The following is a 13481-nucleotide window of genomic DNA, read 5'->3' on the forward strand; positions in this document are numbered from 1 at the left end:
TAATATAATAATGAAAAGTAGTTGAGTCTGATTTAGTTCAGTTGCTATATTTAAGCTATATTTAAATTTTGTGTTTATTTAAGCTATATTTAAATTTTATTTCATGCAGCATTTATTTATTTGTTTGGTTGTTAATTGTACTTATTTTTACCCTTTTGCATTGCCAAGCACCATATAAGACAACAGACCTTTTGAATTTTACCGATTTCTGGAAATAAATAAGAAAGAAACAAGGATTTTTGCCAGGATGAGTGCCCCCTGGTGGCAATTATACAAATAGAAACTTTAAATAACCGACTGATACACGGTACAAAGGTAATTGATTAAGTGTATAATAAAGCCACAATACAATCACACAAAACGTAGACACATAACAGATGTGTGAACATGCCCCAAACCTCAACCATCCTCTAGTCCACAGGTCCAGCACACCCAACCAGAAAGACACACACACTGCGCACATGCAAAACAGGTTCATAAAGTAAAGAAATGCCCTGGTATAAATGGATTTTTGGCTTATGGCCCTGTCCCTGCAAATGCGGAGCAGTTTGTCATAAACAAGAAGACGTTGCACAGCAGCTTCTCAGACATCTGCTGGGATGCGTGACCCGATCAGGCGTTTGGTACCATCCTCCGCTGTGCGGCTCTGGGAAAGTGACCTGGGTGACGCCTCACAGTCAGGCCCTCTGCCGACTGCTCTAGCTGGCAGAAGAATTGCGCTGAACGGCAGGACAAACGTGTGCCAGACTCATTTTCATAGAGCTTACTCTAAAGGCGGAAAAGGCTTCAACTGTAACAACACCTTATCAAACGAAAAATGGCTGTCAAAAGAAATAACTGCAGATCTTTAAGAGAAATCAATACTAAGATATAGTCAAATACCAATATGATGTTCTTAAAGGAAATGCGCATTTGTGTTGAGGAACACGGAGCATGACATGATTAGTTTATGTGACCCTGAGGGAGGTGCGAGACCCCAGTCTTGCTATTGCAGTCGAGGCTTGAAGGTGGCCTTTATGTGCCTGCCTGGAGCTGATGCAGAAACACACTACAAGACATTGAAAAAACATTATGAACTTATCCTATTATGTACAGGAGCCGGTTAAACAGGGATAGACAAAAGGATTAGAGGTTTCTTAAATCATAAATCTGTGGGCTAATAAATAAATAATTAGGGAGACATTCCAGAAGGGTCTGTTTGGTCTACATACTGTAGGTGCTGATCTTTTGCTTCTGAATTTTTTCATTCTGGACAGGTTATTTGTTGAAAAGGCTTTGAAGACAAAATATATTGTTACACTATGCATTGCATTAATCCACCACTTGAAGAGCAATTAAAAACTTAGGTAAGCCTTCAGAAAAGGTCAGAATGAGAACTGACAGTGGCCTGGCAGTGTCTGCTTCATGATTAGCACGCATGTTAATTATGCTTTATTTGCTGGGCCTCATGCTAGGCTACATGGTAGCATGTTAAACAGGCTAGTGTAGGGAAGGCTGTCGTATTGCTTTACGTTTTCTGCTTTACTGATGTGAGGTAGTGGTTCAGGGGGATGTTTAGTGCTACGCTGGGGGACCATTCAGTCAAGTAGCTCTCCCCGTCTCCTCTGCTGGGGCTTCTCAGCTACCTCCAGCTTCATGTTCATGCAATAGCTGTCTGTGCTGATTTGTGGAGGCTGCTTGTCTTGTTTAGCGGTTTATTCAGTTCAGATTAAACAGGGGATAAATTAGGGCTCGGTGGACAGCCTGAAGGGAAACACCAGCGGGACTGGACCAGAGTGCGAGGGCACAGCATGGATTGTCTCCCTTTCCAATCAGAAACATGTTAAGGACGTGGTGTTCTGCTGCGTCTACACACCGAGCACTGTGTGATTCTGCAAATACGGGGCCATGTGCATGTGGGGCCAACTAGAGAGAATAATCATGATACAATAATAAAAACATGGAGAAAAACAACGAAAAACATTCTGCTAATAACCACATATGGAAGTAAAATAAGTTGAAAAAGAGAATAAGGAGACAGATAAATGATTATGTAGAATAATTTAGTGTCTGTGATATCTAATTGATTGCTGTAGATACGTCTGGCTTTTCAGAAGAGCAAAACATAGGCTAAGATTCAGCAACAGTTTTAGGCCAATGTCTGGAAGTCGACAGCAGGCCGTTTTAAATTCCAGGTTTTTTCTTTTCTTTTTCCATTATTTAGTTTTGTTCCCCTTTGTCTGCTCTGGAGCAGAGCCTCTGAATGATCGTTGAGTAGCTGCACACATCCCACCAAGACTGAGACCATAAATATCAATGATACAGTCATCATGAGAAGCTTGATTTTCCTAGATGAACATGCAAAGGCCCGTTCTCAAAGCGCCTGAGTGAAACATGCGCTGAGCTTGGGCCCCCGGGGAACCTGGCCTGCCAAATCTCCCCCTTTTTTAAGTGTTTCTGGAGGATTTTGGGAAGAATTGTCATGAACCGCGTTGACCCTCATTTACCCAGCACCTCTGAAAGCCCTAACCTAACCTCCCTCAAGTATCTATCCTCCAACACCTCAGAGTCACGGACCAAACCTCCAAAGTACACAGCACTCTAATACAGCACCCCCTGCAGAACAGAAACAGCCTGCGCTAGCATGCTAACTTAAAACTGAAAACAGACAGAGGGACACAGTTTAGGCACCTGAAAGTACTTTTGTTTCGGGCCAGGAACGCTGCAGGGAATTAGGGGTTTCATTCATGCCAAAATACAGTCACAATGAAGAGACTGTGTGCTTGTAGCCCCAGGAGAACAAAGACCACGTCTACGCCTCACCCCAGACGCTCCAGACCGCGTACATCTGCTTTCCGTTAGAATGCAGGAGGAACGCCGGGTAGAACGCTAACGCCGATAGCAGCCTGAGTTAGGCAGCGCTAACCAGTCGTCTAGCAGGAATAACATCCAGTGTGCGGCGTGTTGTAAGCAAGTCAGAGGCGCCAATGACTCACTCCTAAACAGGAAGAGTGTGATTACCAGGGAGGCTTTTTATGTACAGTACATGCTACAACAACTGATACATGTATATATAATATGCATAAAGCGGGCCTCAATGGATGATGATTCTTCGTCATGACTTAATAGCTTTTAAGCTGTGCGTCTTCCGTAGTGCTTTTCATGCTGTGGGAATGCTTGTGGTGGCCTGGTCTCACTGAAGGCTTCGTGAAGCCCCCCCCCCCCCCCCCCACATCGTCGTCCGTATATACACTACTGGCCAAGATTATGGAAACACTTCTAATTTTTTGTGATTGCAGAACTTTATTCATTTGTTGTTCCAGTCATTTATTTAATCGTCCAATGTCTGATATTTGTAACATTCTTTGATTGTTTATTAACATTACCGCCAGTATTCATGTAGTAATTTTTAAACCATAATGCCAGAAATGCTAGGTGTTTCAACAATTTTGAATTTTTCTGAGACAGAGACTTGGACTAAGTGAGGCGAGACCTTTGGGCCAGAGGTGTGTGTTGCTTCCAAATAATGGTTCAGAGCTCCAAGAAAATGCGAAGCGCAGGGCTGCTTCTTAGAGGCCTGGCAGACCTGGACGTTCCTCCCCAGAGAGGCAGACGATAAACTGTGACAGTGCCATGTTCTACATGGATTCTCACGTCACACGAGGCCCTGCTCCAACCTGTGCACGGCAGTGAAAACGGCCATTTATTATCCTTATTCGATTGTAAGAAGATTTATGGTGATGATCTCACGGTTACTTTACATTTCTCCCCCTAATGACCGAGTAGCTATTAATCTGCTCTCTGATTTTTTTTTGTTTATAAATTTTGTTAGAACTGCCGGTGTTGATTTCTACAAGTTATATCCTCAGTTTGTTTTTTTATTAAATAAATAAAAAAATGTTTCTCTCCTTGCGCAGGAAAGGATCACATCTACACTTTCAATTTATCATCTGTAAGTCGCTTTGCATAGTTCAGCGTTTTAAGGAGCTCTTTTTTCGACTTGGCTCAAAGTCAAATCATTTTCATCTAAATTATGTCCAGCGAGCACAGAGATTTGATTATCTTCCACGTTTTCTAAGTTGAATATGACTCTCAGGAGACATAAAGATTGAATTGATATCTATGTATCATTTAAAATATTATTCCATCAAAAGGATGAGCCCTTCATATTTAATTCTGGCACATGTTTGACTATCAAAGTGAATATTTTTTTACAGTTTGTCTGCAGCATGTTGATTATAATTAAAAGAAGGTGTGATTATAATTTTTTTTTTTTTTTGCTGGGACTGTTGCATTCATTGGGTGATGAACACATTTTTCTTGCTACTTTTGCATTTTTTTTTTGGTTCTCTCATAACCAGCTGCCAGGCAAAGCTCACTGTCCTCAGCGCATTGTAAATGGTAGTTGCTTTGCAATGACAAAATAGCGAAGATCTTCTCGGCCCTCTCAGTTGTAGGCAGTCTCACAGCAGCGATTGAGATGGCACCCATTTGTTCAGACAGAATGGGTGTCAGAAGCAGGTCAAATTAAGGGTGTAATTTATAGTAATAAACCTGAATATCAGACCCTGTCGAGTCAAAAGAAAAAAGCATGAAGAAGAAGACTCACCCTGAGTAATGCTGTGTAGACACAACGGAACAGGGGGAGATACAATCTGAGCAAGAATGTGTGATGTTTCTAATTAATTAATTGCAACACCAATTTGTTGCGCAATTTCGATGTCTAATGGCATATCTATTCATTAATGCACAGCTGTCTTGATCCCCCCCCCCCCCCAGGTTAGTCATCATTTGATTCGGCCAAACCCATCTGCATATTTTTCACAACAACGAATAAAACAGTTTTCTTGGCTGCACTGACCTTGACACATGCAAGTGCATTAATGAGAACAATATGAGTGGGACAGGCATCCATCGCAGATCACCCCCAACAGCCAGCGCACCTCGCAGTGTGCGGCATCTCTGCAATACGGACCGGTGGCACGCACCCCTCGTGTTGTCCAGCCATTGTGTCGGCATCCTAACAAATTAAGCATTGGCCATGTTTTAAATATATGCTTTTGTGTATTGCTGACGGCTGCTCACATCTCATTCCACCAATCAGAACACACACACGCACGCTGATATGGCAGCTTTTTCTCCCAACAAAATTCCATTACAAAGATGCCACGGCGTACAAAATGTCAGATTTATTGCAGCACTTTAACACGCTCGCCTGTCTCTCCTGCGATGTTTTGATGGGGTTGGACAGCTTCCCGGTTCCCTGGCGTGCTGTTGGCTTCGGGGGGCTGTGATGGGGTCTGTGCGGTGCCGGGGGGGGGGGGTGAAATCTGCCAGTGCTGCGGGGGTCTAACATCTGATAGGGCTCTATGGATCCCTGCAGCAGGGAGGACGGGCCCCTGGGTCAGGGCTTGATTTGCTGCGTGTTCAAATGAGATGCATGCTGGGAAAACTGCAGTTTGCGAGCACCTGCCTGTGTTACTGTGTCTGTGTTACTGAGTCTGTTTGTGTTGCTGTGTGTGTGTTTTACTGTGTCTATGTGTGTGTTAATTATGTGACATTCAAGGGGAATGAGTCCCATATGGTTTGTTTGAGGGGAATTAGCCCCTTACAGGAACTATGCACTCATGTTCACTTCCCTGCACAGGTATGTTCTTTTCATTCTTCCGCTTGTCCTCAGAAATATGATGTGAATGCTGTTTCCCTCCTTGACTACGGCCAATGAGAGCCAGTGAAGCATGTAAGGTTGTGCTGTAAGTGAGCATATGACTGGCTGGAAACTAAACCTAGGACTGAACATATGCACATACAGTGAATGAACCACCATGAGTCTCTCATTCACCCATCACCAACTAACCAGAGACCTGAAGAACTTAATGAGTTGGTTACACCCTCTGCAGTATATAACCTACATGTGCAGTGACTTCCCGTGTGCTGCACATGAATTTTGCAATGCAACATTTTAACCAAGGTTTATTGCCTTTTGGACTCGTTTGCTGACTATGGGATAAGCGGTTAGGTTTGCATTAACAAACATGAGTTGCTAAGGTCTGCAAGGCGATCATTCAGTAACAAATATTTTTCTCACATGATTTATTGATAGTGTTTAGCTTACCCCATAGCACTATCTACCCTAAATAATAGGCAATTTTTTGACATATTGGAACACAAGTGTTTAAAATCTATTTTATGCAAACAGGAAGTGCCATTGAACAAATGAACTGTGTCCCAACAAAAGAGTAATTTCACCCACCCTTAATGTGTGTATGTCTGTGTTTTACCATGTCTGTGTGTGTGTTACTGTGTCTTTGTGTGTTAGGGCTGGGCAGTATAATTGATATATTGACATATGAATAAGGAGCATTGATTGATGGCACACATCAGCCTACAGTATCACATCACAGCGAACAGAGTTCCAACCAATCACATAGTAGTCTTAAGGACAACCTATGCTCAAGAAACACAGCAAAGTTGATTGAGTTAATGGAGCCACATACTACTCTTTTGGTAATATTATGAAAGAGAGAAGCGTTCCCTCAGGGGAAACATCAAGTGTCGGTGAAGAAAGAGAGCTTAGCAGCCACAACATTTTTTTAGAAGGAGATATTGTGGATAGACAAGGTAAAAAGGTGCCGGTGGTGTGACAGTACTTTGGCAATTTCAGATCCGACACCCAACAGACTGGTGTGCTGTACTGTAAACTCTGCCGAACTCTTGCCAATGAAAACTAAATAACTGCGAACCTGTTTCACCACTTGAAGCATTGCCATCCGGTAGAACATACAGAATTCAAGCACTTACAGTCACAGACATCAGCATTTAGTGTTTCACTTTGAATCTGATGAAATGCGGGATGCCCCTAGTTTCAGAACCCCGAGTCCCTGATGATAAAATTTACATCCTGTTCTTGTAGGAACACGGCATTTTATTTATCAGTACATAACTCTACCATGTCTAACCCATTCCATGGAGAACAAAAGAAAAGAAAAAAGAAAACAACAACTAATACAATGACATAAATGTAAACTGAAATTAAATAAAATATTAGAGTGAAACTATAATTATGGCTTCCAAAACTAACTGAAATGAAATTAAAATAACCAAATAAAAATACCATTTTTTAAAATACTGTTTAGCTCAAGTAATGATTTGTTTATTTCCCCCCTTGATGGAAATCGTTCAAGGAAACATAATATATTGCCTTTAGATGAGGATTAATAATACCTCGAACCTTTTGCCGAGGGGTGGCTTGGTGAGGCAGTAGTTGGCGCTGTGGCCCACCTCTGGGATGTGGGTTCAGATCTCTGTCAGAGATCCATGTGTGTGGATTTTGCTTGTCCTCCCCATGTTGCCATGGAGTTTCCTCCAGGTACTCCAGTGACTGGTGTGTGAGTGACTGGTGTGTGACTGGTGTGTGAGTGACTGGTGTGTGAGTGAATGGTGTGTGAGTGACTGGTGTGTGAGTGACTGGTGTGTGATTGGCTGGTGTGTGAGAGACTGGTGTGTGATTGGCTGGTGTGTGAGTGACTGGTGTGTGATTGGCTGGTGTGTCAATGTGCCCTGCAATGGGCCCCATCTTCAGATGTTCTCTGCCTTGCGCTCATAGCTTCTAGGATAGGCTTGGGATGCCCGACGGCCCTCAATAGGATAAGCAGTTACAGAAAATGGATAGATGAATGTTTTCCGCATTTTATGTACATATCCGTGTTGGATTGTCTGAAGATAAGACACATAAAGAAGTTCTAAAACTTTCACTCTATCCCTAGAAATAAAACTTAACTTAAACTGAAACTAAAATATATTTAAAAAACTAAATAGAAAAATATTTTCAACAAAATATTGTTGAGTTTTTTTAAATAAAAAGTAACAAAACCTCAATGAAAACTAACTACAACTAAACTGGATTTCAAATGAAAATTGAAAATAGTATAAAAATAAAAACTAAATTCCACAATATAATAACACTGCACCATATGACAAAGCATTTATTTTTGTATTATTTATTTATTAAATTAGATATAAATTTGCAGTCCATTCAAAGTGTTGTATTTTTCATGTTCCGAATCTGTTTCAAGGAAATCCTAAGAGACTTTTAAGCAAAAATGGATCCTTGAGGTAAAGAAATAATGACTTATAAATTATAATGTGATAATTATCGATATCAGCCGATATTTTAAATAATTATCATAATAAAATATTTTGCCATATCACCCAGCCCTTGTCTGTGTTACTGTGTGTGCGTGTGTGTGTGTGTGTGTGCGCCTGACTGTGGCTGTTTTATAATAATTTTTTTTTTTCCACTCAACATTCGTGCACCTGATGAGAAGCAGGAGCTGCAGTCTCCTTTGCCTGACACACACCTCGCCACATTAATCACATGTAATATGTTACCTGCAGTTTATAACCTCCTCTGGCTGCCAGTTCAGAGACCCTAAGGTCAACCTTTCATTGGCTCAGATATAAATGCTCTACCTGCACTCTCACTTTTTTCATTTACCTGTTATGATTTTTTTCTTTTTAAAAATTTTCTTCCGAAGTTTAAAAGTTCTATCTAGTGGTTTGAAGCCTACAGCTTATCTCCATGTTGTGTTGAGCTCCAGCTTGACACTGAAATACAGTCTCTGTTCTGGATATCGGTTCATCACCTAAGAGTTTAACGGCCCCAATCAATCTGCCCAATCTGGGGCTGGGGATGGTGAGGGCTCCTTGCTCTTGGAGGACGGCCTTTATGTTTAATGGGTAAAAAGCACACGTAGAAATGAATATAAACAGCCTTGTAATCTTTTAAAGCATGTCAGATCCAAGGTGCTCTCCCTGCTTTTCCAGCCTAAACAAACAGCACTTGGTAGTTTTACACATCTTACTTGAAATGATTAATTGATTTTGCACTGATCCTATCCTGCCCATCCAGTGTATTTTTGTCTTATTTATTTAAGTAATCATTTATTTAGCTATTTGTTTAAGGGCTAAAGAGGAAGAGATTTAATGTCATTTGCCACAGTGCTGTCTGGGCACGCTGAAGAGGCCCAGCTGCATGTTTGAGAGATACGCATACGGGCAGTTTCCTGCTCATCCCGGCTTCTCTGCTTCTGCTTTTCATCTGTTGGGTTCAAACTGGGTAAAAATGTGGGGTAAGAGGTAAATTCATAACTGAGACGTGTTTGTGAAAGCTGCCGATATTAGGTCATATAACTCAAAATGAGAAGCACTGAGGTATTGTAATAAAAATGCACAAATAAATAAAACATCTCTCTTTAGCTTTAATCATGATTTCCATTGCGCTCCTCGACCACCTGCCATTTCAATGTAACCTTCCAGAGTCTGTTTACCTGTGATAAAGAAAATACATAATGAACATTGCTTTGTCTCAGCTGAGATGCTGAAAACATTTGTAAACATACAGCAGTTGGCCTTTCACACACTGCAGTCCAGGTGTGTGTCGGATGACTTATGCTTGACTTTTGCAGTTTATGTGGTGCTTTGAATGCGAAGCCATCAGTGTAATTTTATAGCATTAACCCAAGAAACAACATGGTCTGACATTTTGGCAAATGACTGCTATAAACAAAGTGACATTTCTCAGAAACTCCTTCCATCTTTCCTGGGACCATGGGTTTGAGCTGGAGAGCTGCTTTATTTCTTTATTAACCTTATTTACTTTTGTTTTGCTATAGCTTAGCAAAGCGAGCGGAATGGTGACTCCCAGACTCTCTTTTCTTGTAGCCGTTTCGTCGAGTGACCTTCTCTGTGGTGAGCCAGCCCCAGGACCCACACCAGGGATCTCTGCAGAGCTGCTACGACAGCGGCCTGGAGGAGTCTGAGACGCCCAGCAGCAAGAGCTCGTCCGGCCCCAGGCTGGGAGCCCTTCCCCTACCTGAGGACAACTACGAGAGGACCACTCCGGATGGCAGTGTTGGTGAGGCAGAGCATATGGAAAATGGTAGGGGCAAACACACACACACACACACACACACACGCACACAGTCACAGACACAAACACACAAACAGAGTCACACACACACTACATACACTAGGGAACCACTAATCAGCAGCAATAGCACTTGTGCCCTCTGAGGTCCTCACAGTCAGTGGTTGGCACTAATTTGAGTTTCACGCAATAAGAAGGTTCCTTCTGGCATGTTCTGGCTTCAGAGAGTGACACCCTTTCTTAGTTAAAGATAGATGCTGTACTTCTGGCTCTTTGAAACGATTCGTCCGTGCGGGTCATGTGACCATGCTGAAATGAAATCTATGAGAAGTCATTTTAATCCTCATGTCCTCATGCTACTTAAAACGTCTTTTTTTTGTTTGTTTGTTTTTTTTTGTGTTATATGATCATTGCTGACTTCTTTAAATGTGGGTGTGGAGCTGCAGAATTCCATTTCAGCACCTGCAGGCTTGGTGCCGTTTTTTTTTAAGGCTTACAAGTGTTAGGGAAGCAGCTCCTAACTGGCAATATTATATATTCATCTCCGTATCCATGAACTGCTCCATTCAAATCTCTTTGCCCCCAATGTGCTCTTATTATATATAATAATATCAGTCCTAGTGAGCCGTTTAAATTCAATGGTTAAAAAATATACATGTACCACCTTTTGGTGCCATATAAATTGCATTATATTTCACAAGGGTCACCCTCTTCAAGTTAAAAAAATTGGCAGCAAAATTATGGCAATGAATATGTGATATGAACTCAAATCAATATCCTGTAAGCACCCGTCAGAAGATGCGCGCTCTTTAAAATCTGTTTCTGTTCCGATGTGGAGCATGTAAAGTAACGTGAATGTTTTATAGAGCAAGTCCATTATAGCTGTGATTTTTAAGGAGGTTTGCGTTAAAGTGGAAGGCATGGCGGCGGTGGCGGTGTGTGTGTGTGTGTGTGTGTGTGTGTGTCGAGTTCCAAAGCCACTCGGCGAGAGCAGGATCTGAGGCAGCTTTGCTGGTGTCGGCTCCTCTTGGTTTTTCTCATAAATTGCTGCGTGGATCAGGTTTTCGCGGTTTGCACCGGGGGCGTCCTGTCCTTCAAAAGAAGCGTGCATGTGCCATGGGGATGAACGTTTACTCCTGCACACCTTCAAAGGAGTAGCTGTGATTCTATCCGTCATTAGCGAATAACACTGACCCAAACTGCGCCACGTTCTTCCAGGTTTTGAAACCGCTCTCTATACAGGAGGGGGGGTGACCATCCTGCCGTCTGAATTAGACTGTAATGCTGCCACTTCTCATGTATAACGTCTCGCAGTAGATTTCATTACTCGAAAATAAATTCACTCTCTTCACTCTCTCTCTGCATTTGGCAAATTCTTGTGGGCATTTGGAGTCCCATGTTTGCAGAATGCTTCACCATTCTCAAGCAAAATTAGCCCCAATTAGGGCCCTTTCATTTTAGTGGCGGGAGTGAGGAAGCCTGCACATCCTATAGCAGCGGTGTTCCTGGTGGACCGGTCATGCCCAAGTGGCACGTCTCTCACAGTCTCCGGGGACATGTGCAGCCGCTCCCCCTCTGAGTCACCCTGTAATTGTGGGAACCTCTCCATCTGCCAATGCCGGCGCGTCTGATGTCTCTGTTTGCTTCCGGCTGTATGAGCCGTCTAGAGGAACGCATAGAGATCACGTGACCGTGTGGTTCACGGTGCTGATGCGGTCGTAAGCCAGCCCCCAACTCTCTCACACACACACCTTTTTTTTTGGCAGGAAGTTAGAATATTCTGTTCGGAACATCGCCTGCATGTGCAAACATTAGTCTGAGGTATTGCATAATCAGTGGCTTATTGTTATTTTAATCACGGGCAGTGTTTTCTGGTGCCTCGTGGTACGGTCTTGTCTGTGTTTCTGTCCTGTTTTTGCTGGGGTGTTCGTAGTCTCCTGCAGAGTTATATCAGCAAGCCAGCTCAAGGTCAAAGGGATCGACGGCAATGGATGAATCACTTGCTGCCGAATAAGAGGAGCGCCCCAAACCACTCTCGCAATCTCAGCGAGGATCTGTCACAGGGAGTGCGAGTGCGTGTGCGTGTTGAAGTGTGTGGGCACCCGCAAGGTGCTATGCCAGGCTGTTCCCTGCTATAAATATTTTAGATACGCTGAATTTTGTGCTTTTCTTCCAAGAAATTTCATGCAGAATCTTAAGAGAAAGCACAGCGTTACGATGCTGGAGAACAGCGCGAGTCCAACATGAAACCAGGGAGGACTTCTGTCACCATTACTACTTAGATCACCATCAATTTCAGTAGCCATCAAAGAGAGAGAGAGTGGCTGGGCCTCTCGATATGGAAAGCCTAGCCCCATGCCCCCACCAATCAGTTCAACAAGCTCAACACACCCCCTTGCTGTGTGCAGGGGGCAGGGGGTATAGTTAGCTACCCCGTCACACCCCCTTGCTGTGTGCAGGGGGCAGGGGGTATAGTTAGCTACCCCGTCACACCCCCTTGCTGTGTGCAGGGGGCAGGGGGTATAGTTAGCTACCCCATCACACCCCCTTGCTTTGTGCAGAGACTCCTCTCCTGAAATTCACGGATCGGTCTAACTTGCATTATTTACTTCGACAGGTTCCATAACCCCAAATATCTCCCATGTATTACGGGAATAGTCGGAATCTGCCAGAATTCTAACGTTTACCTGCCTAGCCCAAGGTAGCCACTTCGGATTCGTCTGACAGCGCCGGCTTTTAATGACCAGTTTCATGCTCAACGGGGCGAAAAATGAAGGAGACGGGCGATTTGTTATTGGGCTGTGGAATCTGCGGGCATGGGCATGGGCGGCTGCTGCGTGGACCGGGTAAATAAATAAATACCGGGGTAACTGATGACCGACGGGTGCGGCCTTAGCCTGCGTGACCAGCATCACGAAGCCTGGCGTAAAATCACCGGGAGTGCACTGCCTCCCACTGACCTGGCGCTTTCATAACCTTCAGTCAATTAAAATAGGAAAATCTGGGGGGGGGGCAAAAAAGAAAAAGAATAAAACTATGTGGTAGACAGGAAAAATGTCATCCCTTCAGAAAGCATCATTAGCCCGCTGTAATTGTCATTATTATCCGCGTGAAAGATGTGTCTAATTGGGAGCACTTGGTAATCTCTGCCCATCCTGTGGAGTTTGTCTGCTCCTGTGGTTCTGCTGGCAGTGAGGATTAAGGTCAGATAAGCGATAAAGGTTTCTCTTAATGAAGCAGCCTGGTTAGGAGACTCTGTCCAACCAAACTGGGTCTCCTTCAGCTGTAGCCGGCGAGGCACATGCATGCTGCGGGTGCCATCCCAGACTGGGACTCTGTCAGCTCATATGGAGTGCACATGGGGGGTAGGGGGTCCATATGGGACAGAGCACGGTGACCTCAGGGGCGTGTCATGCCGGTGTCAGCCATTGCAGTGTGTTAACCGCTAACAGAGTAATTCACTCGGTAGTGAAGGGGGTGAGGCGTGTGTCCTGCTTTAAATGCTCCAGAGGTAATGCCCCGCACTGTCGGCTGTAGTACACTGCGCTAAGCTCCTCGCTCCCTTCGGCCCGCT

General features: G+C 43.6%; 1 protein-coding gene across 4 annotated transcripts in view; it reads left to right on the plus strand.

Annotated features, from left to right (window-relative positions):
* The window catches only part of pcdh7b (protocadherin 7b), a 97625-nt gene that overhangs the window by 42756 nt on the left and 41388 nt on the right, over positions 1–13481 (plus strand). For 2 of the 4 annotated variants that reach the window (XM_072718517.1, XM_072718519.1), the window contains exon 2: positions 9703–9919. The exons of 1 other annotated variant lie outside the window; for it this stretch is intronic. In XM_072718517.1, coding sequence (XP_072574618.1) covers positions 9703–9919 — 217 coding nt within the window. The remainder of the gene's footprint in view (positions 1–9702; positions 9920–13481) is intronic. One more of the 4 variants, XM_072718518.1, reaches the window with a different exon arrangement.

The sequence above is a fragment of the Paramormyrops kingsleyae genome, chromosome 12 (assembly GCF_048594095.1).
Source record: "Paramormyrops kingsleyae isolate MSU_618 chromosome 12, PKINGS_0.4, whole genome shotgun sequence".
Classification (NCBI taxonomy): domain Eukaryota; kingdom Metazoa; phylum Chordata; class Actinopteri; order Osteoglossiformes; family Mormyridae; genus Paramormyrops; species Paramormyrops kingsleyae.